Genomic DNA, 26299 nt, shown 5'->3' with positions numbered 1-26299 from the left:
ACAATTATAATGTTCAATGACAGATAAGAAGAAGAACACCTTTAAAAATAAGATTTAATGCTTTATTGCTCTTAATGTAAATCAAAATATGCTTTAGAAATAAAGTTAATTTAATGGAAAATAGGAATATATGCACCAAACCATAAAACTGCATTTAAGTCAATCAGGAGAACCCACTTCATTGCATACAGTCACTGCCTTCTTCCCTTTGCACCCCTGATGCATTCCCATGGTCAGTCCTATCCTAGTCTTCACCTTTCTTCGGTTGCCACACCCTGTGACTTCTTTTAGTACATTATAAAAAAGTGCTTGTGGACAGCAGCATCCAGTGGCCTCAACAGGAAGGCCCTGGTGCTGGGCTGAGGGGCCCCAGGCTACATCAAAGGGTGGGAAAGAAGAGTCCAAGCCCTTCATTTTATCCAGCCTCTGACAGGCAACTCATTTGGCATGATCTCTTTTGGTGTGTTTAAAACATGTGCAGTGTCTAGTGTAAAGCAACAAGTTTGGGGCGATAAGTGGAAAGGGGAGGTGAAGTTCCAGTTAGATGGTTCAACTAGTGTCTATTGGTGATTGGCAAAACTATGAGCGTTGCTAAACTGGGCTAGTGGCACCTCTGCACTGTGCAGGCAGCTGACCAGGTTGGAGAATGAGAAAATGTTCCCAAGGACAGGATGCCAAAAGGATTCTTTGTTGCAAATTGCACATAGTGCAAATCTCTGCAAATCCTGGGCAGGGGGTGGGAGGATGGGGTGGGGTGTCCAGGATGGTGGGACCACCTTGGGTTAGCCAGGTGACTGCATCAGGCCCAGGAAAGACACAGGAGCTGGCACACAGGCACTTGGTGAGTTCCGCTGGGTCAGGGTGGGAGGATCAGGAGGGGCAAGCATCTGTGGCAGAAGCTGAAGACTATTTGTCAGCCCTCTTTATACCCTACCAGCTGCTCCTGAGGCACGGGCATACCCTCACCCCCTTTCATTATGGAGTATCTGCTCCAAGGTTATTTTTTTAAGGCTCCCCAAAGAGGCCTGGGCTGCCCAAAGGCCTCAGTATCCTTAACAGCTGAGGCTTGGGGAAGAGGGAGGGTCTCTGAAGTGCGTGTGCTTTTTTGCTGACAGAAACTGGCAAGATGGCAGCATTCTCCTGGCAGGAGGCCCACAGGCCCCAGGCTCCAGTAGGGATATGTGCACAGCTTTGCAGGGGGATGTGGGGACCCTGGCCTGGCCTGCAGTGTCAGGACCCCATGCTCTCGATTCCTGATGCTCTGCCTCCTATGGTTCCTGTATGTTTGGAACCCCACCCTGGTCCTAGTTTTCCCAGTGAGTAGGAAATAAGGAGTGAGAAGAGGAGAGCTGCCAAGCACCAGCACTCCCCTCACCCCGTACCTGCATTTCCTCATTAGGCCTCCCGACACAGTGTGGCCACAGCAGAGACCATATTTGATTAACAATCCTGCAAACTGCAAAAATCAGTGTAAGATGCATGTGGTCTGTAGGTAGGGAAGTTAGTTATCCTCAGGGCATCATCACACTGTCTCCACAAAGAGTTGGTCAGAAGGCCCAGGCTTCTTGTTCCTGGTGACACTGGTAGTCTCTGAGGGGCAGGCTCTGGGAAGGAGGGACTCTCTGTTGGGGTCTATAGGTGAACCTGCTCACCTGATGGCTTTGGCTGGCTGGGGAAAGAGGGTCTGCTTAGGCACTCTGAGCTGGGTCTCCAGGACTGCAATCACCTTGGGGGAGGAGAGGCAGCAGGCAGGACTCGGGGAGAGAACAGGCTACAGCTCAGCTCAGCCACCAGGTCTCCTCCGTTCCCCGGGGTAGCGCCACTTTTGCTGGGGAAACTTTATTCTGGGCTCCCCCAGCCCATCTCTTTGCAGGAGTCAGCAGCTAGACTGACTCAAGGCCCAGTGGGTTGACCTGGCCATTTGAGGGATGGCTTCACCAACTAAAGGTACCATCCAGTTGCCTCTGAGGTGAGATGTGTTCTGGGTGTCAGCCCAGGGGTCTGGAGCAGGATACCGGGGTCTTTGGTTTTCTGAGCAGGGACTGTGGAAAGTCAAGACAGCAGAAGATGGAGACCAAAGGCAGAAAGCTGGGAAGATGAGCTCCCAGGGAAGGGCCTTAGAAAGGCAGGCGTGGCCCTCCCCAGGCCTGGGCCCTCGCCAGCTGCTTTCTGGTGGCATTAGTGGGGATGCGGCAATCAGGCTGGAAGGAGGCTGAGCGGGGCCAGCGCTCGAGGGCCTCAGGGGCCGAGCCCCTGGGACAGCCTCACCCTAGGCCCAGCCTCCTGCTCCCAGGCCAGGCCTCTGTGGTGCAGTGGTCAGTTCCCAGGCACGCTGAGGATGAAGCCCGAGCGGTTCTTGGTGAAGTCCGGCTCTGGCTGGTTGAGCCGTGTCTCCACGGAGACGGTGCACTTCTTCCCATGCAGGCTGCACTGCACTGGATTGGTGACGTTCACTTGAAGGTGGCGATTCTCACTGGAAAAACCAAAAGACCAGGCAGGCAGTTAGCAGGCAGATTTAGAATGGGGTGATTTCCCTGGCCACCCACAGGGGCCTGCCACTTGCCAGGCTCCTGTGGGCTGGTGGGTTCTATTTGCTTCTTTACAGATGTCCAGAGAGGGCTTGAGAGTGCTAAAGGGAGGTGGAAGCTGGGAGAGAGCAGAGTCAGGTGCTGGGCGTACCCTTCAACACCAGTAGCAAATACAGGGCCTGCCGCTCATCTTTGGAGAAGGCAGCGTGTGCAGCTGGACCAGGGCAGGAAGGTGTGGCTGAATCATGAGCCCCCAGGTCTTGGGCGTTAGGTGTCCTGGGGGTAGGGCTCTCTGTCTTGTGACTATTAATTGGTTATAGCTGATTGTGACAGGGAGACCCATGGGGGACAGTGCCTGTCGGGGGTAAGTGGAGACTTCCCCCCCACATACTCCCAGATGAGAGGAGGGCCTGCTGGAAGTCTGACCCTGGCCCCCCTCTATCACACAGTCCACCTGTGAGAAGGCTGTTCTAGCTCTGAAGGCTGTGTGCCTCCTGGAGGCTGGGGTTGGGACCTGGCGCTGCCACAGAGCCCAGGCAACTTTGCAGATGGTGCCTACCACCCTGGCAGATGGGAATGGCGGGTACAGGTGGTGGTTGCTCCCACTCCTGTGTCCACTAGGAGCCCTGTGTGGTAGGAGCTCACGTTCCCCTGGCCTGGGAGCGATGAGCCTCCTACTGGCCAGAGAGGGGCCTCATGCAGGGCTTCCTTGTTCTAAGTGGGGGGTCAAGAGCTGAGGGGCAGCATGGCGGGGCTCTCCCTGCTGTAGAGACAGGAGCCCTTTCCTTCGGCTTCTCACACTGCACTGAATATTCTTAAGCTGCTGCTTATTTTTAAAGCTGAGAATCCTGTCGAGCTAGGCTGGCACCTAATATCCAGGCACACACCAGCCTGCGCTGGGGAGGGAGAGGAGAAAGGCAAGGCCTGGGAGCCTCTAGTCAGGTGGGCTGGCTCTGCCCCATGTGCCTAAAGCCTTGGGAATCCCTTCGTGACTCTGGGGTGGCACGTGGGGGCGTGGACAGGCTGGGTGCCCCTGAACACTCTTCTGGACCCACTGGTCTGAGGTTGCTCCTGGTGTTGAACAGGGAACGCCAAGCTGCCATGTTCACGTGTGGCGGGAAGGCCAGGCCTGAGGCCAGTACATGCTGAGCGTCAGTCCAGTCTGGATGTGCCCTCACTGGGCTGCTGTGAATGTGAGGTGCTTTCTGAGTACTGGCCTGGCCGGGAGGCGACTGCACGGAGGCTGAGGCAACCTGTCAGGCTGTGTGCGCTGCCAGAGGGGGCCTGACAGCAGCGGGCCCAGGAGAACCCAGGCTTCCCCGGAGTGCCCAGCCCGGGGCACCATATCTAGGGACTCCCCATGACGCACCCCAGAAGGCTCTGAAGTTTGGGAAGTAATTTTAGGTGTTCTTAGGGGCCTCTTCTCACAACCGCTTCCTACCTGCTATGATTAGCTATGATGTAGAGGCAGAAAACGGACCAGGAAGAGGCCCGTGGTTATCACTTATGGGCATTAGGCATCTAATACTTAATATCTTGTCAGCTGCAGCTGAAGGCTTGGCTTAGAAGCTATTTTTAACCAGACTTGGACATAAAAATAGCAGAGCCCATCAGAGGCAATGACTCAGGCCGTCTTCCATTCCTGCAGGAGTCAGGGCTGCTCTGCAGGTAGAGTGTTCACCTGGGGTCCTGGTGCCAGCCCGAAGCAAGCAAAGCCCCAGCTCTGTGGTGCTACTGTGGCTGAGGAGGTCTCCAGAACCAGGCTGGTTCCTGAGCCTCCCTCCTGACCCTCAGGGGGCCTGTGCCTCACCCTTAGCTCATTGCTGGGAGCCAGCGCCCTTCCTTCCCTTTCCGGGCTCTGCCCTCCTCCTTCCCCTGTGGAACCTGGTAAAGTACACCTGGTGGGTTCAAGAATCACCTGGGGAATGGGCTTAAGTGGCCATACTCCAAGCTCTCCCCACCCCATGCTCCTGGGCCTGTGCAGTCCTTCTAGCAGGGTCCTCCTTCCTGGCCTGGTGTCCCGAGTCTGCAGAGTGGCCCTTCCCCTCCTGCTCAGCTGGTCGCTGCTGGACCTATTCTAGGTCTCTAAGAGGCGGTAGAGGCTGGTGAGAACACAGAGAGGCATGAGGAGCACCCAGGGTACCGAGGACAGACTTGGTCTTGAGCCCTCTGGGAGGTGGGAGGGGTGAGGGAAGCTGCGGAGGGCCCTGGCTCTGGGTTGCTCCTCCCACACTGGGCTGGGCTAAGAGCTCTTGTCCCTTTTTGTCCCAGTCAGTAAGCACTGGGGAGCAAGCGGGGAAGCAGATGACAGAAGGGGAGGGGGGCAGTTCCCTTCCTCAGGGAGCTTCCTGCAGAGGGGAGAGCAGAACACTCGCTGGAAGGTGCTAGATAGGACCCGTGTGGCTGGGGCAGGCTCTCTTCCCTCCTGGAGGCCACCAGGAAGCAGGAGCTGCTGCACTCGACCCTCCCCAGCTCCGGGCCCTCTCCCCTCTCCCTGTCCCACCCTCCTGGGCCAGCCCCACAGCTGTTCTGTCCCTCCCAGTGGGGTGCACTGTCCCAGGACAGTGGTTGGTTGTCCTGTCCTTCCCGTGGGCAAGGCTGGCTCTTGGGCATTCTACGCCACAGGCCCAGCCCACGGGGCTTCTGGAGTAGCTGTACCCAAGTGGACAGAAGGGCCGGTGTACATGTCAAGGGGCCTTGCTGCCATCTCCTCTCCCGGCCACATTTCTGAGCTGCCCCTGTCCTGGACCACAGATTCTGGTCTGTGGCAACAATGAATTCCTACTTCCTGTGTCTCAACGCTGACCCTCAACTGAATGAGAATGAGTCACAGACTTATTAGGAAAGAAAAGGCAGCGTTTAGTGATGCTCCCACATCCCCTCTCCACCTAGCGGGGTTTCTGTGTGATGCTTTCTAAGCCCACTTGAAAGTTCTCCTGATTCCTTTGGGGTCTTAATGTAAGACCCAGAGGCCTTAGGGCTGGAGGGTCTGGATTCTTATCCAAGTCTTTCAAACCTCTACGAAGGTCTTTTGCAACTCTCAAATATATATAGGAAATCCATTGCCTATATTACGGTGAAGATGAATGGAACGAATACTCTCATCCATCCATTGATCTAGCCTCTGCCCTCGTTCGCCCTGGCGCTTACCCAGTGCTTACTCCCCGTCAGACACTGTGCCAGGCCCTGAAAGACCAGTGAGTTTGTAGCCAGAGAGCGGGGGAGGGGTGGGGTTCCCCTGAGCCCTGGCAAGCTGCTTGCCCTCATGGGATTTGCAGTCTGGCGAGGGATCTGCACCGGGTGCTTGGTCATAAAGCACCGTATGTGGGAAACCCACACGATGATTTTGCTTCACGGGGGAAATTTTACTCCTTTCTCAAGTGCTAAGAACAAGAACCTCCAAAAGAGATTTCAGGAGAGCTATTATTACAGACTCAGTTTATGTTCTCTTCACACCATTAAAAACCATACGAATGTTTCTGTTTTGAACAGTCCCTTCCTGACTGTCTTCATGGGGCGGTGGATTCTCAATCTATTTAAATCTGACAAGTTTACAGAGTATCCTGCCTTGTGCACTGCTTCCACTTTGAGGATGCAGGTGCCTGGAGGGCGGAGAAGGCTCTCACAGGGGCTCAGACACAGGGCTCTGGAGGCTGGGGATGCTCCCAGGAGAGATGGGCAACACCAGCCAGGCCGCTGGCCCTGGACTTGCTAGGTCCGTGTGACGTTGCAGGCCTCGGTGCACCTGCTCTGCACACTGCTCTCCCCTCACTTCCCCAAGTTCAGATGCCCACTGCAGTCTCTCAGCCGGGGACAGCAGAGGGCACGACTGTCAGCATTTCCTAGGACGAATGCACACCCAGTCTATGAAGTGCATTCCAAAGGAAGAGTGGCCAGAAGCCGGTGAGATGGGGGGTCCCCGAGGGAGGCCTGCTCCTTAGAAAAGAAACATTTCATGTTGACTCCCCAAGTAACGGGATGTCCGTGGGCTCCTGCTCTTTTCCTTGCATAGCCCTGGATGGCCCTGGCCTATTGGGTCTGGACCGAAAAGGGGGCTGAGATCATACCTCAACAGTGAGGGCAAGAAGAAGTGCCTCCCTCCTTCTGTTCTCAACCACACTCAAATGGTGCCATCTACACACTACCATCGACAGACCACAAAAGAAGAAAATGTGGATTCAAGTGGCAGTTCCTCAGTAAGTTAAACACAGAATGACAAGACAACCCCGCATTTCCACTCCAAGATATGTATCCAAAGGAAATGAAAACAGATGTTCAAAAGCTTGTCCACAAACATTCAGAGCAGAGCTATTTATAAAAGGTGGGAGCAACCAAAATGTCCATCAGTGGATGGATCCACAAAATGTGGTATGTCCATTCATTGAAATATTATAATTCAGTGGAGACTATTACTCAGCAATAAAAAGAAATAAAGTTTTGACACATGCTGCAGCACGATGAACCTTGAAAACATTTTGCTTAGTAAATAAAGCCAGATACACAAGGCCACATGGTGTATGGTTCCACTTATAGTAGGAAAATCTATAGCAGAGAATCTACAGAGACAGAAAACACAAGAGCCATTGCAAAGGGCTGTGGAGAGTGGGGTGTGGTGGGGCTGCTTAATGGTCATACAGTTTCCTTTTGGGGGTGATGAAAATATTCTAGAACTAGATAGAGGAGATGGTTGTGCAACACTGTGAATGTAGTAAATGTGGGATTCAATTCTTGGTGAATTTAATTGCAAGAGTTTTCCTTTAAAAGTGGACTGATTTTGCCAGGTGTGTGGCGCACGTCTATAATCCCAGCAGCTCAGGAGGCTGAGGCAGGAGGATCACGAGTTCAAAGCCAGCCTCAGCAAAAGTGAGGTGCTAAGCAACTCAGGGTTGGAGAGGTGGCTCAGTGGTCATGTGCCCCTGAGTTCAGTCCCTGGTAAAGGAAGGAAGGAAGGGAGGGAGGGAGGGAGGGAGGGAGGGAGGAAGAAAAGCTGGGCATGGTGGTGCATGCCTGAATTCCAATAACTCTGGAGGCTTAGGCAAGAGGATTGCAAGTTCAAGGCCAGCCTCAGCAACTTAGTGAGGCCCTAAGAAACAGTGAGAACCTGTCTCAAAAAATAAGAAGGGTTGGAGATATGGCTCAGTCAGTGGTAAAGCATCCCTGGGTTCAATCCCCAGTACCAAAAAAAAGTGGACTGATTTAGAGGAAACAAAAGACCTGCCTCTCACCGTGTTTTCTCTCCCCCTTTCAAGTACGACCCAATGATTTCAAGACCGGCAAGAAGTTGCTGCAGCTGAGCAGCGCTCAGGGCTGCTCCAGGGCCTCCTGACTGGCTCTTGCTGGAGCTCTACCACGTGCTGGAATCTTTATAGAGCGCGAGCCCTTTCTTCATTTTTTAAAGAAAAGAAAACAGATTTTATACATGGAAACAGGGTGTCTCCTGTGACGGCGTGCCAAGCCGAATGACAGCTGCGGACGGAGGCTGGCAACGGGGGGAGGGCTTTTTCCTCCCCATCTTCTGTTACAGGATTTAGTGGCTCAGCAAACTGTGGAATTTCGGGGGACTTTCATCTCAGTCATCTGTTCTCAGCCATCATCGCAGGCAAATGGCCTTTGCCAAGTCACTTTGCTTCCTTTTTCATCTACACTCCCTGTGGCCGCCCGAGGGTAAATGCAGGAATGGATCAATGTGACGACCCAGGGTGGACCCTGGGCTGCGGAGGAACTGAATCAGCCCTGAGACCAGGAGGCCAGCACCCTACCTGTCCAGGCCCCTGGTCAGTTGGCAGTGCAGGTCTCTAGACTGAAGTCAGCCCATGAAGTGGGCCTGGTCAGTGGGTCAGGTGCCCTCAGCCAGGGGCAGGATGGACCGCGGGTTCTTCCCCATGGTGGTTCAGTGGAGCTCTTTCTGGGCACAAGGTGATGCATTTTAAATCCAACAGATGCACCGAAGGGAAGTGCAGTGAGAGTGGGGTGCAGCCCGGTGGCCTGGGAGTCCTCAGGGTGTGGGCAGGAGTGCCCAAGGACAGTGGGAAGCTGATGCCAGGTGCTGGTGTGAGGTCACAGGACATGGCGGGAGGCACTTCCTCTGCACCAAGCCTAGAGAGGCAGTAAACAGACGCTTCTCAAAGAGATGAAAAGTGTCTTCCGTGCTTCATGAGGAACCCTAGAGGCTAGGTTTTCCACCCAGATGTCACCAGGACAGGTGTGCTCTCCAGCTCCCTGAGGACAAGGGCCACCGAGCGGGGTGTCTGGAGCGCCTGGCTGAGCTCTATACTGTATTTCATTTCCTTCAAGCAGCAGGCCCCTTTGTGGGCTCAAACCACAGAGGGCCCCTCTTTCACAACCCTGCCATAGGAAATGCCACTTCTGCTTTTGTTGGGGTACAACAGACACTTGTACCACAGTCACTTCTAAAGTGAGACCAGGAGGCCAGCATCTAGGCAGCCAAGGGCAGCGGGGCTGCGCTTCCTGGACTAGTCAGTCCTTTCTGGTTCCGTGGCTGGTGAGGGATTGGGGCAAAACCATTTTAACTTAGAAAATAAAATTTCTTGTCATGCAACAGCTGGGTCAGATCCAGGTGCTGTCACCTGTCAGCAACCCTGAGGCCTCGCCTGAGCCTGGCATCTATCTGCCAGGGCCCAGGTGGCAGAGGCTGCACTTACCACCCTGCCCACTGTGTCCCTCACACTACCCCAGGACCTCTTGGCCTGGGACACCTTTCCCCCAAGGCGCTCTCCTCACATGGCCCCCAAGCCCCCTGGCAGCTACTGACCATGACAGGCAGGGCCCTGCCTGGAGCGAGTAGGTCAGGCCCAGTCATGGCCCTTCCATCAGACACGGGTGATAGGCAAGGTCAACACCCTGTAGTGACTAAGCACGGGATGCACAGAGGAGGGTGCCCTGGCCTTGGGTGGCTGAGGTGGGCTCCCAAGAGGAAATGACAGCAGACTGAAACCCCAAGGGTGGTGAGACTTCTCGTAGGAGCTTTTTTTGGCTCTGTTTTCTCATTTCTGAAGTGTTACTGTATGTTCACTTCTCTTTGTTTTATATGTCATTTCACTGTGGTGTCACCTATGCATGGGGTTTCAGTGATAGTACCCAATCATTGTCGCCATCTTAGCATGAAGTCCAAGCATATATTCTCAGCCACCTCTAGACAAATCCCCCAATGCCCTTCAGTCCTCCTGGGCCCAGTGCTGAGCTCATCCTCCTGACTCCCTCTCCCAAAGTGCTTCCCTCCTCTTGTCCAGCCTGTCGGGCCGGAGGCTCCCCAGTCAGGGAGGCCAGGACTCAGTCCAGGTCCCTTTTCTTTCTCCACTGCCCAAGCAGAGCTGAGCTCTTCAGACTCTCCCCATGGTCACAGCCACGGCCCAGAGCCACGCCCCTTCCCTGGTTCCTGCCCCCAGAGCCACGCCCCTCCCCTGGTTCCTGCCCCAGAGCCACGCCCCTTCCCTGGTTCCTGCCCCAGAGCCACGCCCCTTCCCTGGTTCCTGCCCCCAGAGCCACGCCCCTTCCCTGGTTCCTGCCCCCAGAGCCACGCCCCTTCCCTGGTTCCTGGCCCCAGAGCCACGCCCCTTCCCTAGTTCCTGCCCCCAGAGCCACGCCCCTCCCCTGGTTCCTGCCCAGCCCCCTAACTGGTTTCTCTGCCCTCCCTCCCAGCCAGGCCCTCCTTCAAGCACATCCCTGCGGTGTCATCAGAGAGCTCTGTTCCGGGCACACCGACATCCCGCGGCTCCCTGCTGCCATTTCTTGTCATCCTCCAAGCTTTCGAGGTGTCCAGCCTCACACTGAGTGGTGTCCACCTGTGGCCTCTGCTCTCCCACGGCCCCTAGCGTGAAACTGGTCTCAGCAAGGAACAAGACGGACAAACCTGACTCCTGCAGGATTTGGCAAGTCCTGATTATGGTTCCAAAAAGGGAATGGCTAAAATGGACATTAAAGGAAAGAAGGGGTGACCTGCAGGTGGCAGGGGGCTGCAGGGGGCAGGAGGGGACGCTGGAGCCAGCATGGGAAGAAGGCTGGGCTGCCAGAAGCACTGACTCTAGCCGGAGTCACACCTGGGGCCACCAGTGAGGGAACAAGGACTGAGGCCCTGCTTACAGACAGGCCCTCCACAGGCTCCCGGCCTGTGAAAAGGACATCAGAATTTTTGCCTCTCCAGCTCTCCTCTCTGTTGACCTCTTGAAAAGCAAATCCACTGCGGCTCACTGAAGGCAGGGAGAAAACCTCAAGAATCGAGAGGAGAAGCTCCCAGCGCAGAGGCAGGCCGGCCTCATCCATTGGGGGGACAAAAGTTCACTCTTCAAAGGGCTGACCCAGAGCAGAGCAGCCTTCGCCCGGAATTCTGCCCCCGTCTATCGTCTATCGTCTGAGCGAGGACAAAGCAAAGACTTTCTCAGAACACAGGGCCTCTGTCGCTTGGCCAATCTCTGCTGTCATGGGAAGAATCACCGCAGGACACCTCATTAGGAAAGAGCCAGGGCAGAAGGAGAGTGCGAGGTGCAGCGGGGCGAGTAAACAGGGGGACTTACAGGCAAAATCTAGGCAGGTCAGAGCAGAGCAAACACCAACTATAACGACAGGAGTGAACGGGACTGAGTTCTGGGGTGTGAACCGTCAAGTTGAACCCAAATCCAGGATGACGACAAGAAAGGGGGGTGGTGTCCCAGTGGACGTTCCAAGGTCCTGGTCTCAGTGGTGGAGAGTGGGGATGCTGAAGGACCTCAGCCTTCCTTCAGATAAGCACACACGTGGGAAAAAAATTGGGGAAACAAGAATGGCAGGACACACGACTCCCCGACAACAGGAAGGGCGAGAAGAGAATCTGACCCTTCAGGGAAGGTCCGAAAGGAAGAGAAAAGAGGCAAAGAAGAAACAGAACAGGAAAGACTCCATACTCCTGAATGAGCTGAAGTGCACACACGAGTGCGAGGGCCCTGGATGTGTCAACTGTTAAAGGGGATTTCTCAGATTAATTTAAAAACCCAGCTACACACTACTCCCAAGAAACACTCCTGAGTCATAATGACACAGAAAAGTTAAAAAGGGGTGCAATAAGATATAGGAGTCAAATGTTAGTCAAAAGAAAGCTGGCCAGCAGGCATGGTGGCAATGTGCCTGTGATCCCAGGGACTTGGGAGGCTGAGGCAGGAGGATCTCAAGTTCAAAGCCAGCCTCAGCAACTTAGTGAGGCCCTGAGCAACTGGATGAGACTCTGTCTCAGCATAAAAAAATAAAAAATGGTGAAGATGTGTCTCAGTGGTAAAGTGCCCCTGGGCTCCATCTCTAGTACCCTACCCCTGCTCCCCCCAAAAAAGCTGGCAAAAAGTACTGCGGGGGAGAAAGCTCATAGGTAGTTGTTTTCTTTATCAAGAGCATCTTTTCATGTGAGTGTGTGTGTGTGTGTGTGTGTGCGCGCGCGCTCGTGCACATGTGTGGTGCTGGGGTTCAAATCGAGGACCTTGTCACACGGCACACTCTACGACTGAGCTACACATCCAGTCCCAAGCGTGGGGAGACACCTCAGCCAGGCAATCCTCTCCCCTCCCAACCCAGGAGGAACACAGAGAGAAGGCAGCAGCCCAAAGCCCACCAGGACTCTCCACAGAACCCGACCACCCTGGATTTGGATCTGTGGTGTCCTTCACGGCAAATAGCAGAAAAGTAACAAGGGATTTACAAACATCAGTTTGTGGAGTCCTCATTACAACATGAGGCAAGTTCAAGTTCTACTTTCAGAAGAGGAAATGAGGCCCAGAGAGGCTCAGGACTCACCCAGAGTTACACAGTAGAGGCAGAACTGGAGCCTGGGCACTGTGGGCCAGTCATCCTGCTGAAAGAACAGGGTGGCATCCTAGTGGTGTCCCCTCCTTGTGTTCTCGGCTCAGTGGGGCACTGAGCATTGTTCCTGCCCCATCAAGAACTCCTAGGAGTCCATCAATGTCCGCAGAAAGAATGAATTTTTTAAAAGTGACATGATGAAACCAGCAGCCAGGGCTATGTCAACACAAGACTAACCTAAAGACAAGGCCAGCACCAGGCATCTTCAAAGGAGGGTTGTTAGGAGGCAAGTCCAGCATGAGCGGCCAGGCCTGGGGCCCACAGAAGTCAGGTGAGGCCCATGGGTGCTACTGCTTCTTTGCTCCACTTAAGGGACTGTTTATATATGTGGTTAAAAGATATTAAGATGCACTAGGAACACTATCCAAGGAATGCCTTTTGTAGCTGGAATCCTTTTACAGAATGAACCGCTACCCTTCTCTGTAAACCCAGACTTCCACGGATTAGGTGCTGCCTCCTCACTTTTTAAGGAAATGAAAACACTCAAAAAAATTGTTTTTTGACAGTACTGGGGACCAAGTGCTAGGGCCTTGTGTGTGTTACGCAAGGGCTTTGTCACTGAGCTATATCCCCAGTGGGACTCATGGCAAACATATGTGCAAGTCGGAGAAGTTGCAGGAATTATATCAGAGAGCATGCTGTCACTTTTATGTCCCGAGGTTTAAAGGAGCAGTGGTTCTATGCACATTTCTCTACAGTACGCTACGTAGTGTGGGCAGGTATTCCTAGTGGTCACCTAGCTGTCTGCAGGGCTAGGGCTGCTTTGTGCCTTGGGCAACTGTTGGTGGGTCTTGGACTGGGGCGGGGGTTGGCAATCATCATCCATTTATTAAGAACCTGCCATGGGGTAGGCATGAGCATTTTACACGCGTCATCTCATTTAATCCAAGACTGTCATTATGAGGCCCTGACATCATGCTCCCTTTATAGATGTGGAAGTAGCAGCTTAGAAAGGTCAAGTGACTTTTCACAGCTGGAAGATGGCGAGGCAGGGCCTGTACCCAGGGTGTCTGCCTCGAACGACACTTTTAACCTCCATTCCATTTGGTCCCGGCATTGAAACGCTGTTCTAGCCTGGTGTGGAGTGTCGCCTCCGCAGCATGGAATTTGTTAACCCCAGGCACGTGTGAGTCACAGGAAAAAGCACTTTGCATCCGCCGCAGCAGTGAGCAGGTTTGGACATTCCGACCCGCGACCCAGGCCCCCGCAGCCCTCTCACCCTCTGTGTCCCCTTCCTGGGAATGGTGTTTTCCACTCCTCGGCCTCCATCAGGCCCAAAGACACTGATGTCTCCCAGGCGTGGACGGTGCCAGCTCTCAATGAAAGGAGTGTTCTCCCGGTGCTTGGAGAAACTGCGCCCCAGGGCACACTGTGACTTGACTGTCCAGCTGGAGTCCCTGAGGAAGACCACTGCTCCAGGGAGACTCTTGGTGCTGTTTTCGTCAGCTAAATGTCCCTATTCATTGAGCCTCAGCAACCCTCCCCCAGCAAAGGGGACCAGGGCAGAGCCTCCGGGCTGGAGGGGACCTCTGTGGGCCTGAGTGGCCTGGTGGCTGCCATGAGCCTCTGATTTATTTCCCTGCCACCAACATCACAAATGGGGGTGGTGAGAATATGCCCCATGTTAATCTAGACTCTTTAGGGCTCACTCCTCTGTCCTTCCCAAGGTGTCCAAATTGATGCTTCTTCGCACCAGGGATGATGAAATCTCCCCAAATCAAACTGAAGAACCAAAACTGTACCCACAGTTCCTTCAAATGTGAAAATAGAGCAAAGAACGTGAAAGAACAGAACCACACCAAACCAAACAAAAAGCCAACCACACCACAAATCAGTAGCTGGAAGTGGGGGGCGTCCCATGCCATGAGGTCCTGGGCCCCTCTGTGGGTGCCCTGATGGTGGCTCCCTCCTACGAGATGGCAGGGGGCTCGGAGCCCTCAGGTCCACAGGCTCCCCTGCACACCTGTCTGCCTCCCTTCTTCTCTTCTCCCCGTCCTCCTCCAGTTTCTCATCTCTTGCTGCGTCTTGCTCTGATGTCTGTAGGGCTTTATTTTCTATCTGAGAGATTTTCCCCTTTAGCTGTGTTTCTTTCTTTCTTTTTTTTTTTTTTTTTGACATCTTTTCTGTTTCCTGCTTACATTTCTATTTCTCCTCTCTTGACACTTCTGTTCATAGCACCTCCACAGTTAGCACCATCTGTGCACATTGGTGTTTATTTTCTGTTCACATTGTTAATGAAGGTACTAAATGAGAAGAGATGGAGTCTGACCGGCACCCACACCTTTCTCTGAACAGATGATTCTTAGTGGCTTGTCAGGAACACCAGGGCACATTTTCTTTTTTAGGGGGAAGGGGTATGGGGATTGAACTCAGGGGCACTCGACCAGTGAGCCACCTCCCCAGCCCTATTTTGTATTTTATTTAGAGACAGGGTCTCACTGAGTTGCTTAGCGCCTCACTGTTGCTGAGGCTGGCTTTGAACTCGTGATCCTCCTGTCTCAGCCTCCTGAGCTCCTGGGATTACAGGTGTGCGCCACCATACCTGGCCACATTTTCTTGTTCAGCTTGCCATTATCAAGAAGGAGTTGGGTTTGCATTTGTCAGTGGCCAGAGGTCACTGGACAGAGAAGCTAACAGAGTCCCAGTGTCTGCCACCTGAGAATTGAACATTTAAAGCAGGTCATATCCACATACAAACATACCGGGACAGGGATATTAAAAAGGATTATCAAAAGGATGCATGCACAAATGGGCTGGGTTGTGACTAAGTGGTAGAGCACTAGCCTAGCCTGTGTGAGGTGCTGGGTTTGATTCTCAGCACCACACATAAACAAATAAAATAAAGGCCCATTGACAACTAAATTTTTTTTTAAAAGGATGCACATGTTAGATTAATTATTTCTATCCATCAGGGTTGTAGGACAGCATTTTTGAACTAATGAAAAGGGCGTCTGCCATGAGCTCAGGAATTTTAGGCATTGTTTTAAAACCTGTTCTACATGGATCACCTGAGCTATGGCTCTGTGACACAAGATAATAAAATAGCTTCTGCTTCTAAGAAGTTCAGTCTGGAGAGGGAGGCAGACGCAGCGGGGTGTGACAGGCAGGGCCATGGGGGTCTCTAAGACGTGACAGACGAGGCGGCCATGGGCTTCCCTGTGGAGGACGAGGAAGACTTGGTCCAAGATGATGGGGTGGCATTTCAGCGACCCTGAAGGACAACCGAGAGCTGGCGCTTTGAGTTCCAGCATGTTTGGGACAGTGTGGTGGGAGAGGAGGCCAAGCAGGCAGGATGACAGGCAGGGATCTGGTTTGATTCTGCAGCCAGTGGGCAACCTCAGGGTTCCCGAGGAGAGAAAGTGGAGGCCCCTCTGTCTCCCTAGGCACCCTGGCCACTCTCTGCCGTGGGCACGGTCCTCGGCCAGCTCCTTCTCTCTTTTCCTCTAACTCACCATCATACCAAAGGAAGACCCACTGTAGGGGACCTTGTCTGTATCCCCCGGGCCTAAGAGAGCATCTGGCATACAGTAGGCACTTAATGAAAGAGTCAACACAGGAAATGGTAGAGATGTAACAGGTGAGGTGAAAGATGGATGGATGGGGGAGTTTTAAGGCAGGAAGACGAATTAAGAAATGGAGTCCTGGAAGGAAGGGTTAAGGGGCGAAGACCTTAGAGCCTCTGTGGAGTGGGGACTTGGCGACTGATTGTGTGATAAACCCTGTCCCCAGGTTTTCAGCTTGAGTGGTCGAGACAGAGAGAATGAGTTTGATTTCGGACGATGTTGAGTCTGAAAAGTCCAAAGGAGTCCATGATACCTTCTGCAGACCCAGGAGGACACAAAACTCACCCTTTCTTCCTGCAAAGGTGATCTGGTAAGAGTGAACGTGTGTGCTCCGTGAAGGTCTCTCACATACCAAAATTGTTTTACAAGACCTATTTTATAAGCAAATTCTACTGTAGAGTCAGTATTTACAGTGCAATAGTGGTGCTATGACAGTGAGTGACAGCAAACGAAACGTCTGGAACTTGGAAACCGAGTGTTGAAATGGCAAGTGGAGCACTCTACCTGTGAAACGCCACCTCCAGCCACTGGGCTGCCGCTCTCGTCCACCCCACACGCCTGCAGATTCTTAATTTTTTAGTCAATGTTGTCTTGTTTACACTTTTTCCACTATTCTTTCCAGTGGTCTCTGTCTGAAAATGTCCCAATTTTTAAAAACACTATTCTTAGGAGCAATAGTGCAATTATGAAGGAGGAGGAGGAGAAGAAGAAGAAGAAGGAAGGTCTAACATTTGCTCTGAAAATCACCTAAAATTGTGCTGACTTACAAGAATTTGGAAATCGGTCAGTGAAAATGAGTGAAGTACAGTTTGCTCAAGAGTCAGATCAAGGCACCATTTAGGGGTTGTTAGCACATCAAACTGCTTGCTGAGCCTCGAGAAAGAGCTCTCTCAAATATTAACTTTCAGAACTTCAATGATAACACATCCAAGAGTTAGATGTTCCATCTGGGAGTAGAAGGAGATGGGGACAGGGAACTTCTAGGTTGTATGATTCCCGGGACTGTTGCTTAGTCAGAAGAGGACAGAGGACAGAGTGGGCTCCTAGTGCACAGAGCCCCAGGTTTGGAATCAGCTGGTCCAGGGCTCATTGCAGCTGTATGGCACTGGGCAACTCATCCTTTGGAACTCAGTTTCCTTAACGGGGATGATTGGCGGTGACTCTCCCTTACGAAGGGTTTTGGTGACAGTGAAAGGAGAAAATGCGTGTGCTGGCTGGTGCAGTGCCTGACACCAAGCAAGTGGCCCGTCTATGGCTGCCAATGGGGTAAAGTGCTTTAGCGAGGGAGGTTCTCGGGTACAGAGGGTTGGCTGAGTGTCCCAAGGGTGCAAGGACCCCAGGACTCAAGGCCTCTTCCCTGACATGTATAGCCTCCCAAGCCCCAGCCAGGCCACCTCCCAGGGCTGTCCTGGTAGAAAGGCGTGCATCCAGGAGGCCCCACGACTTCTTGTTGGGTATTTTAAAGTCCCGTTTAAGCTGAAAATGGTGCTCACCTCTCAGGACTGATGACACAGTCCTTTTTATACAGTTTCCACCTTACTGCCACTAAACCATGCTGCCCACCCAGTCAATCGTCACCCATGGCGACGCATATTTGATTGGGTAGCAAGGAACTGGGGATTTTTTTTTTTTGTACTGAGGGGAATTCAAAGAGGTTGAAACAGAAGCGAGGATCTCATAAACCAACCCCAGAACACCCAGATGAAAAGAAACAAATTGTCCACTTTCTACCACCTGTTTGAGAACAGAAGGATTGGCACTCAGTTATGTCAGCTAAAAACGGTGCCCTCTTCTCACTGCGGTAAAGGCGCCTCCATCACACCGACGCCTTTGATGGAGAAATCTGCCCCCTGCTCCGACACACACTTACATGCTGGAGATGACAGGCACGGCAGGCCTCTCTATCAATATGTTCTGCACGCTGCCTCCCAGCTCCGCTTCTCCTATTCTGCATTTGCTATTTTAAGTGAGTACATAATGCATCAATTTTCAGACTCTTACTCAATGCCTCTGCTACAGAACTGAGAACTCAGTAATCTTGTCAGGCAGAGCAGAACAATATTCCAACAGTCGAAACATTCCACGCAGGCTTAGACTTCCCCTTTCCTGGGAGGGGGCATCTATTTCTGGCCCTGTAATGAGACATGGGCCTGTGGTGGGATCCAGTTCTTGCTCAGGAATCCCACATCACAGAAGTCACCATGCTGGCGCTGGTGGACACATCAGAGGCCCCACGGGGACACAAGTCCATCTGACTGCCTTCTTATTTTTTATTTTAAGTTCCCCCAAATGGGTTGTTTGGACCTGGGCTGGAGATTGCTGGCTGGAACGGAGAGTGTGGGTTTTCTCAGGCCACATTTGTGCTCTCCTGCCTACCACAAAGAGTTGCCATTTTTCTCCAGGATCACTAACCTGATTTAAGAGCCCAAGTCTTTTGCTGTCCCTAGTCCCCTGGGAGATTCAATGTGAAGGGTCCCTGTGGGGCTTCTTGCCAAATTTGGTGTGACCTGGAATGCAGACATACTTCTAGCAGCTGACCCCCTGGTGGGCAGTTGAGGGAGGTTTCCCTGCTGACAGCTTTAGTGGCTTCTAATGCAGCCTTCAGATTGCCGCAAGGTTACCTGGGGGAGACAGCACAGCAATCTGCTGCCACACGTCCTAGGCCTGCTACGTGGCTGACTCGTCTGTGGGTTCCTCACATTTTCCAAAGATTTACTCGTTATTTAACTGTAGCTGGCTGGCATGAATGGGTGGGGCTGCTTCTGTCAAGCCCTCCATTCCTGCTCACTTTATCTCACATATTTATTAAATATGGTACAACAAATGAGATTGAGTGGGCGCATAATTGATTCTATTGGAAAGTGATAATTCAATAAAAACTGTATGCCCCTGTTTTCTAGCTGAAGAACTAATTCATACCATCAAATGATTCAGCCATCCTGATGGGGATTCCGGCTTAACTTCATTAGCATAAGAACAATCAGACCCAATACGCTCTTTCTCTGGGGCTGGATGTCAGACACCCTGAGTAATATTTAGGTCACTGCTGCCTGGGCAAGTCTGAAAAATGGTGTGCGTCCTGATTAGACAGTCGCATGTTTGTGTTAAATGGCTGTCATAGGAGACCCTGGGGCTTTTAAGGGAAAGAGGTTCTATGAACAGTCCCCAAACAATGTGAAACACACTGAGGCGAATCACCCTGTCAACTGTTGCCCCACCTACTCAGCAGCAGCTCTGGAGCTGAAATCAAATATCTGGGTTTGGTGAGTCTAAGGGTTCCCACTTCCCACTTCCTCTGGTCCCTGCTTCCGGGAGACGGCAGAGCAATGATCCCTACCTTGATTACACATTAGGGTTACTTGAGAAGCTCCTGAAGAGCAGTGGCTCTGAAAGTGGTCAGCCCCACCCGCAGAGGCCGCTTCACTTGTCTGGCCACTGAGGCCTCTGCTGCATCACCTTCCAGAGGAACGATGGGAGAAAAGCTGCTTGGCTTTGCCTCAGATGAATGCCCCAATTACCTGCCTGCGAACTGGCTTAGCAGTCGGCAGGGTTCCCTTACAGCAGTTCCCCCTTATCCACTGGGAGACATTTCAAGACCCCCAAAGGGTGCCTGAAACTGTGGACAGTACTGAGTCCCATACATACATTTTTCCTTTGCATACATTCTTACAATCAGGTTTGATTCACAAATTGGGCACAGTAAGAGACTAACAATAACAATAAAATAGAGCAATTCCAAGAATATATTATAATAAGACTTATTTAAAAATTATAGAATGTTATTTCTGGAATTTTCCATGAAATATTTTTGGACTGCAGTTGACCTTAGGTAACTGAAACCAGGGAGAGGAAAATGGATGGGGGCGGGGGCCAGTGTATGTATAAATATAATTGGTTAATCAAGCTTGTTTTCTGACAAGTTTCAGATCTAGACTGGAGAGAACAGGCATATAAATTATTTACAGCACCTTTAGAGAGGTGCTTTATAAAGAGGGGTGGAGCCCCGAGGGTCACCTGAGTTCAGGAGGACCCTGCCGAGGGTGCCCTTCCTGCCACCCTGAGGTCACTCCTTATGCTCCTTATGCCACTCCTTTTGCTGCCACCTCCCTCTTGTCCACTTCTCTCTTCATTCAACAGACATTTGCTAATTCTTGTCCACGTGCCAGCCCTCGTGAAGTAAAAAGCCTTGTTCCTGACCTCATGCAGCCTACAGTTTGGTTTAGAAAACGCTTAACATAAACATGAATTATATACTCATCACTATTTACAATTCTGGGAAGAGCTCTGAAGGAAAGAGCACAGGATCCAATGGAACCACATGAGGACAGACCTGACCTAGTTTTATTTCTTGAAGAACTGATACTAAAAATGTTTTAGTTTTTTAAAATGAATAATAGCCAGGTGTAGTGATGCTTGTAATCCCAGAGATTTGGGAGACTGAGACAGAAGGATCACGAGTTTGAGGCCAGCCTCAGCAACTTAGAGAAGCCCTCAGCAACTTGGTGAGACCCTGTCTCAAAATAAAAAAATTAAAAGGGCTAAAGACATGGCTCAGTGGTAAAGCACCTCTGGTTTCAATCCCCAGCACATTGAAGAAAAAAAGAAAAAAAAAAAAAAGAGATAAATGTACATGGTATAATATTTGCAAATACTAGAGTAGATATATAAGAGAGGGAGAATACATTTTTCTTCTACTCTATTCTCTGGCCTCTCTGTTTCCCTTCCGTTAAGCTACCACATCTCAGTTTACCATGTATTAGTCCAGAGATAGCTCTGTGAAGTAAATACACATACAAATACATACATAAATGTATTTTGGGGGGTGACTCTGAAGCGGTCATGGTCATTCCTTAACCATTTTAAAGGTAGAGCTTTTATTTCTGATGTAGGAATGGTAGCAATGGGCACATGGTATGTTATGGAAGCAAGAAGATACTGGAGAGCCGCTGACTTGGGAATATGACAGGAGCTGCCCAAGATTTCTGGCTGCTAATCAGTGTTTTATCCTTTGAATATCAGGTTACTTTCAGAACATGAAAGAAGTCCTTTCAAAGTATACTGTTAAACCAAAAGCCTATTTATGTGTTGGATAAAGTCCATGCCTAGAGAAATTTTGAAAACTTTAATTAGACCATGTTGTGTTCTTTTTTTGTGGACACTCAAATAGAGTGGCATAAACCTGTTTTGTTTCTGACATTTTTAAAGAAGAGAGCCTCAGCAAGTATATGAGCTAATCTGACATTTGAAGCCAGTGCCTTAGAACAGTTGGTGGTACACACCTGTAAATTCCAGCAACTCTGCAGGCTGAGGCAGGAGGATGGCAAGTTTGAGGCCAGCCTCTGCAATTTAGAAAGACCCTATCTCAAAAAAAAAAAAAAAAAAAAAAAAAATTTAAAAGGGCTGGGGATAGAGCTCAGTGGTAAAGCAGTTCAATGCCCAGTACCGAACACAACAACAACAACAAAATTGCTTGCTATGTTGCCCCAGGACAAAGGAAAAGCAGGAGAATAGTTATGGGTAGGGGTCACTATTGTGGCTCAATCCCTCAGTATCCTTCCTTTCCAGGCCAGAGTGAGTGCTAACAGCAGCACAGTTTGCTAACACAACAAGCCCTGACTCCTCAATCAAGAGTTCAAATCCAGAAGTCCTAGAAATTCTAATATAGGGATAGTAATTCCACATAGATGAAAAAAACTCAGGTTGTGGATGAGTTGCCTAAGGTCACATGAGGTAAGTGACCATGGCCTTGCCTGGGGAGAAGAATCAGCAAGCCAGGGCTAAGATGCAGCTGTGGCTAGGGCTCCCCAGCTTTGCCAGAAGCAGAGACCATCTACTTCTGAGGATCCTCTGCCTCTGCTCATTTTCCCCAGGTGGGGGAGGGAAGGGGAATGGAGGACCAGCAGGGAATTTTTGGATCCTTTCACAGTTGTCCTCCACTTCCCACTGCATGGAGCAGCCATGTGCAAGATGGTAGCCCAGGCAGGGGACCAGAGGGGACCTCCAGCTGGGGCTTTCACACCAGGTTAGACACAGGGGCCATGTGCCAGGCAGTGGGCCAAGGGGTGGACGTCCAGGTGAGGGAAGAAAAGTGCCTGCTGGGGGCTTCAACCCTGAATCCTTTTAAGACATTGATTCCAAGCGAGGCATCGGTCCAGGCATCAGGCCCGGTCTGCTGAAGGGGAGGTGGGGGTTGGGGATAGGGTCCCTTCCCTGGGCTGCACGGCACCTCGCCTCACCCTCGCCTGCAGCGCTCCCAGAGCCACGCACCCGAAGGGGAGCGGAGCTCCGCAAGGTGGGGGCGACAAAGGAAGGGGGGCGGGGAGAGGGTGGCGGAGGGGGAGGGGGAGCCAGAGCGAGACAAAGAGGATCCTCGCCGCTGAGGGTGGGCTGCGAGGGGGAGGGGGGGAGGCGGCGCCGGCCGGGGCTGCTGCTTTTAGCTCCGCAGCTCCGTGGTCGCCATGGCAACGTGGTCCCTGAGATTCCAGCTGACATTAAAATGCCACCGCCGCCGCCGCTGGCCCAAGAGGAGCGGGGTGCTGCTGCCGTGGGTGGAAAATATGTGCTCAAACACGCGCGCGCGCCCACCGAGGAGGCGCCCAGGCTCCGGCTCCCCGGGCCCCGCATCCTTATGCTGCCCCCCTCCCCTCCCGACCCTCCCTCCCTTCTGGCGGTTTCGTCTTTCTCGATGGAGAAGGTGATGATTTGGGGCTTAGATCATCATCGGCTGGCATATTGATGAGCTCACTGGGTTGCTGAAGGGGAAGGGGGTATGGATTTGGATCAGGGAATATGATCAGTGTAAGACAAAACAAAGAAATGGAAGATTTGGGCATTTTTTTTTTTTTTAAAGCCAGGAATATCTATCTTAAGTGGAAACAGTTAAAAGGAAAGGCAAGAGAAAGAGCTACCCCGCAGACACATGAAACGGGATTAGTGGAAGCCCCGAAGACTGGAGGCCCACGGGAACCATCCTGCCGCAGCTGATTCACGTGACATTTTTCCTGCTCAGATTCCTGCTCCAGAAAAAGAAAATCAATCTGTGCACTTTTTCCTTTTTTTGACTCAGAAGCTCAACCTCATAATATTATCTCTCAAACTCTTTCAGCATGGACAGGGAAAAGCTGGAGGAATGGCTCTGGTGTCAGTCTCTGTAAGGGTTAGCCCACGATGGGACTTGTATGCCCAGGCAGCGGGTGATGGCCCTGCCGCTGGGCACAGGCCAAGTCCACAGAGGTCTTCTAGGCTCAGCTTCCTCCACGCCGCAGGGATTGAGCCCAGAAACACCCCGTTGGCACAGATGCCTTGCTATGAAGTCAAACAAAGGGCCAAGGGGTGTGGCTGGGGAGTTTTTGAAAACTCAGTGCCCAGCATATTGTGAGCAGGGACACAGGCCTTTCTACCCACTAGGAAAAGTCTCCTCTTTATGACACATCTCTTCTGGGTCTGCAGCATCATGCTTTATAAGATAATAAAGAGGCACGTTGATGAATAATAGGCGTGTGACAGGCTGGTGTGGGCTGGTAGGGACTTGGCTCCCTGCTGCTCTGTCTCTGGGCTGTGGGACTCCCAGGCACAAGAGGACACAGGGCTATCTGGAGTGTTACCTAACTGCTAGGGTTGGTTTTTCCTATCTAAACAGATGCTGTGTCCAAGAGTTCCAAGTGCTCCCTGTGGTAACCCAGGGCAGAGCAGCCAGGCCTTGCCACAGCCACAGGCAGGAAAATTCTGGATATTAATAAGTGTAGACTTAGAATTCCTGCATTGCAGAATTCAAACCTTATTATCTTCAAAGAGGACTGGTGAAGTTCACCCTCCTTGCAGGTGGTGTTTGAAATGGCAGTGGGTGAACAATGAATGGGGAATGATGGACGGACTAAAGGACACAGGGCAGGGAATGACAACACACTGTTTCTCAGCTGGCTTACCTAAAAGAACAAGCCTCCATTTGGAAGCTCAGAATTCTAGAATGGGGCTTCGAGAAAGGATCTGACCTTGAGTTTGGCTTGAGTTCGGCAACATTCTGGCCAGAAGGCTACTTACTTCCTAAGGACCTCTCCCTTGGGGACAGATGGCCTGTCCCTCCTGCAGCTGCCTACTGCAGTATTCTTACATCCTGACAGTGAAGGAGGTCTTTGTAAGCCATGACAACCAACCTACTCCTTAGAAACACACCTAAATTAGGGAGAAGGCCCTGCAACGCATATCGTAGTATAAATGAGTGCTGTGTGGTAAAGCACTTTTTCTTTAGAGGCGGACACGTGGGACAAAGGCCCCCCGCATTCCCACATGGTCATGACCAAATTACTGCGAACTCTGAGGAATTCAAAATAAGAGGAATTTTGATTCCTCTCACAAAAATCCCTCCTATGGTTGACAGCCAGAGTTTTAGGGAATGCTTAAATTCACATATTAGTGAAATTAATGACCAATAATTGACAGTGACTTGGGCAAACATCAGTTTCCTGGGACATGGGTGGTAGTTACTTCTGGGTCCATATAACCCAACCAGCCAAGCTGGATTAAACAACTCTGTTTCTCTGAAATGCTTCAAATATTCATGTATAATAAAATTCATAATCCTCCAGGAGCAAGTTATTTGATGTTCTGTGGTTAAAGGAAGAATTAACTAAGCACAATAAAGTGTCAAGTAAATGCTCTAACACCCTCTTCCCAACCCTATGCCCAACCCACCACTGCAGGCTGGTATCGTCTCCTATGGATGAGCTCAGAGTTAGGAAGACTTCTGACCAAAAACAGGTCCCTCACTGGTGGTCAGAATGGAAAAATTTTGTTCCAAACTATCCTACTCTTTTGAAGACCTTGAACTTTAAGACTTAAAATGAGCTAAAACATTATAGTGCCTGGAAGGGATATGGATATGAAGATATAGATACATATATAGCCAGGCCTACAGAGTTGGGAACCTCCAAGATTGAGTAGGCAGGTAGAGGCGAAGGTCACATTTCCAAATCATGGTACCTTCATGTTCATGTCGTTTACAGGAGGAAGGAAGAGGGAAAAAGTGTGAAATAGTGCCAACAATGAAAGAGCACCAATCCACAAAATTACAACTATCTTATATTCGATAAAGGGACTAAAAGCATGCAATGGAGGAAGGATAGCATCTTCAACAAATGGTGCTGGGAAAACTGGAAATCCATATGCAATAAAATGAAACTGAATCCCCTCCTCTCGCCATGCACAAAAGTTAACTCAAAATGGATCAAGGACCTTGATATCAAATCAGAGACTATGCGTCTGATAGATGAAAAGGTTGGCTCCGATCTACATATTGTGGGGTCGGGCTCCAAATTCCTTAATAGGACACCCATAGCACAAGAGTTAAAAACAAGAATCAACAAATGGGACTTACTTAAACTAAAAAGTTTTTTCTCAGCAAGAGAAACAATAAGAGAGGTAAATAGGGAGCCTACATCATGGGAACAAATTTTTACTCCTCACACTTCAGATAGAGCCCTAATATCCAGAGTATACAAAGAACTCAAAAAATTAAACAATAAGAAAACAAATAACCCAATCAACAAATGGGCCAAAGACCTGAACAGACACTTCTCAGAGGAGGACATACAATCAATCAACAAGTACATGAAAAAATGCTCACCATCTCTAGCAGTCAGAGAAATGCAAATCAAAACCACCCTAAGATACCATCTCACTCCAGTAAGATTGGCAGCCATTATGAAGTCGAACAATAACAAGTGCTGGCGAGGATGTGGGGAAAAGGGTACTCTTATACATTGCTGGTGGGATTGCAAAATGGTGAGGCCAATATGGAAAGCAGTATGGAGATTCCTGGGAAAGCTGGGAATGGAACCACCATTTGACCCAGCTATTGCCCTTCTCGGACTATTCCCTGAAGACCTTAAAAGAGCGTACTACAGGGATACTGCCACATCGATGTTCATAGCAGCACAATTCACAATAGCTAGACTGTGGAACCAACCCCGATGCCCCTCAATAGATGAATGGATAAAAAAAAATGTGGCATTTATACACAATGGAGTACTACGCAGCACTAAGAAATGACAAAATCATGGAATTTGCAGGGAAATGGATGGCACTAGAGCAGATTATGCTAAGTGAAGCTAGCCAATCCCTAAAAAACAAATGCCAAATGTCTTCTTTGATATAATGAGAGCAACCAAGAACAGAGCAGGGAGGAAGAGCAGGAGGAAAAGATTAACATTAAGCAGAGTCATGAAGTGGGAGGGAAAGGGAGAGAAAAGGGAAATTGCTTGGAAATGGAAGGAAACCCTCATTGTTATACAAAATTACATATAAGAGTTTGTGAGGGAAATGGGAAAAAAAATAAGGAGAGAAATGAATTACAGTAGATGGGGTAGAGAG

At 50.8% G+C, this 26299-nt stretch overlaps 1 protein-coding gene across 2 annotated transcripts in view; it reads right to left on the bottom strand.

Annotated features, from left to right (window-relative positions):
- Nucleotides 1–40: 40 nt before the first annotated feature.
- The window catches only part of Myo1d (myosin ID), a 308773-nt gene continuing 282514 nt past the window's right edge, over nucleotides 41–26299 (bottom strand). For both annotated transcript variants that reach the window (XM_076869891.1, XM_076869892.1), the window contains exon 22: nucleotides 41–2473. In XM_076869891.1, coding sequence (XP_076726006.1) covers nucleotides 2317–2473 — 157 coding nt within the window. In that variant the 3' untranslated portion in view covers nucleotides 41–2316. The remainder of the gene's footprint in view (nucleotides 2474–26299) is intronic.

Source organism: Callospermophilus lateralis, chromosome 11 (assembly GCF_048772815.1).
Source record: "Callospermophilus lateralis isolate mCalLat2 chromosome 11, mCalLat2.hap1, whole genome shotgun sequence".
Classification (NCBI taxonomy): domain Eukaryota; kingdom Metazoa; phylum Chordata; class Mammalia; order Rodentia; family Sciuridae; genus Callospermophilus; species Callospermophilus lateralis.
Note: the sequence above shows the minus strand (reverse complement) of the source record. Positions and strands in the feature narration are given on the sequence as shown.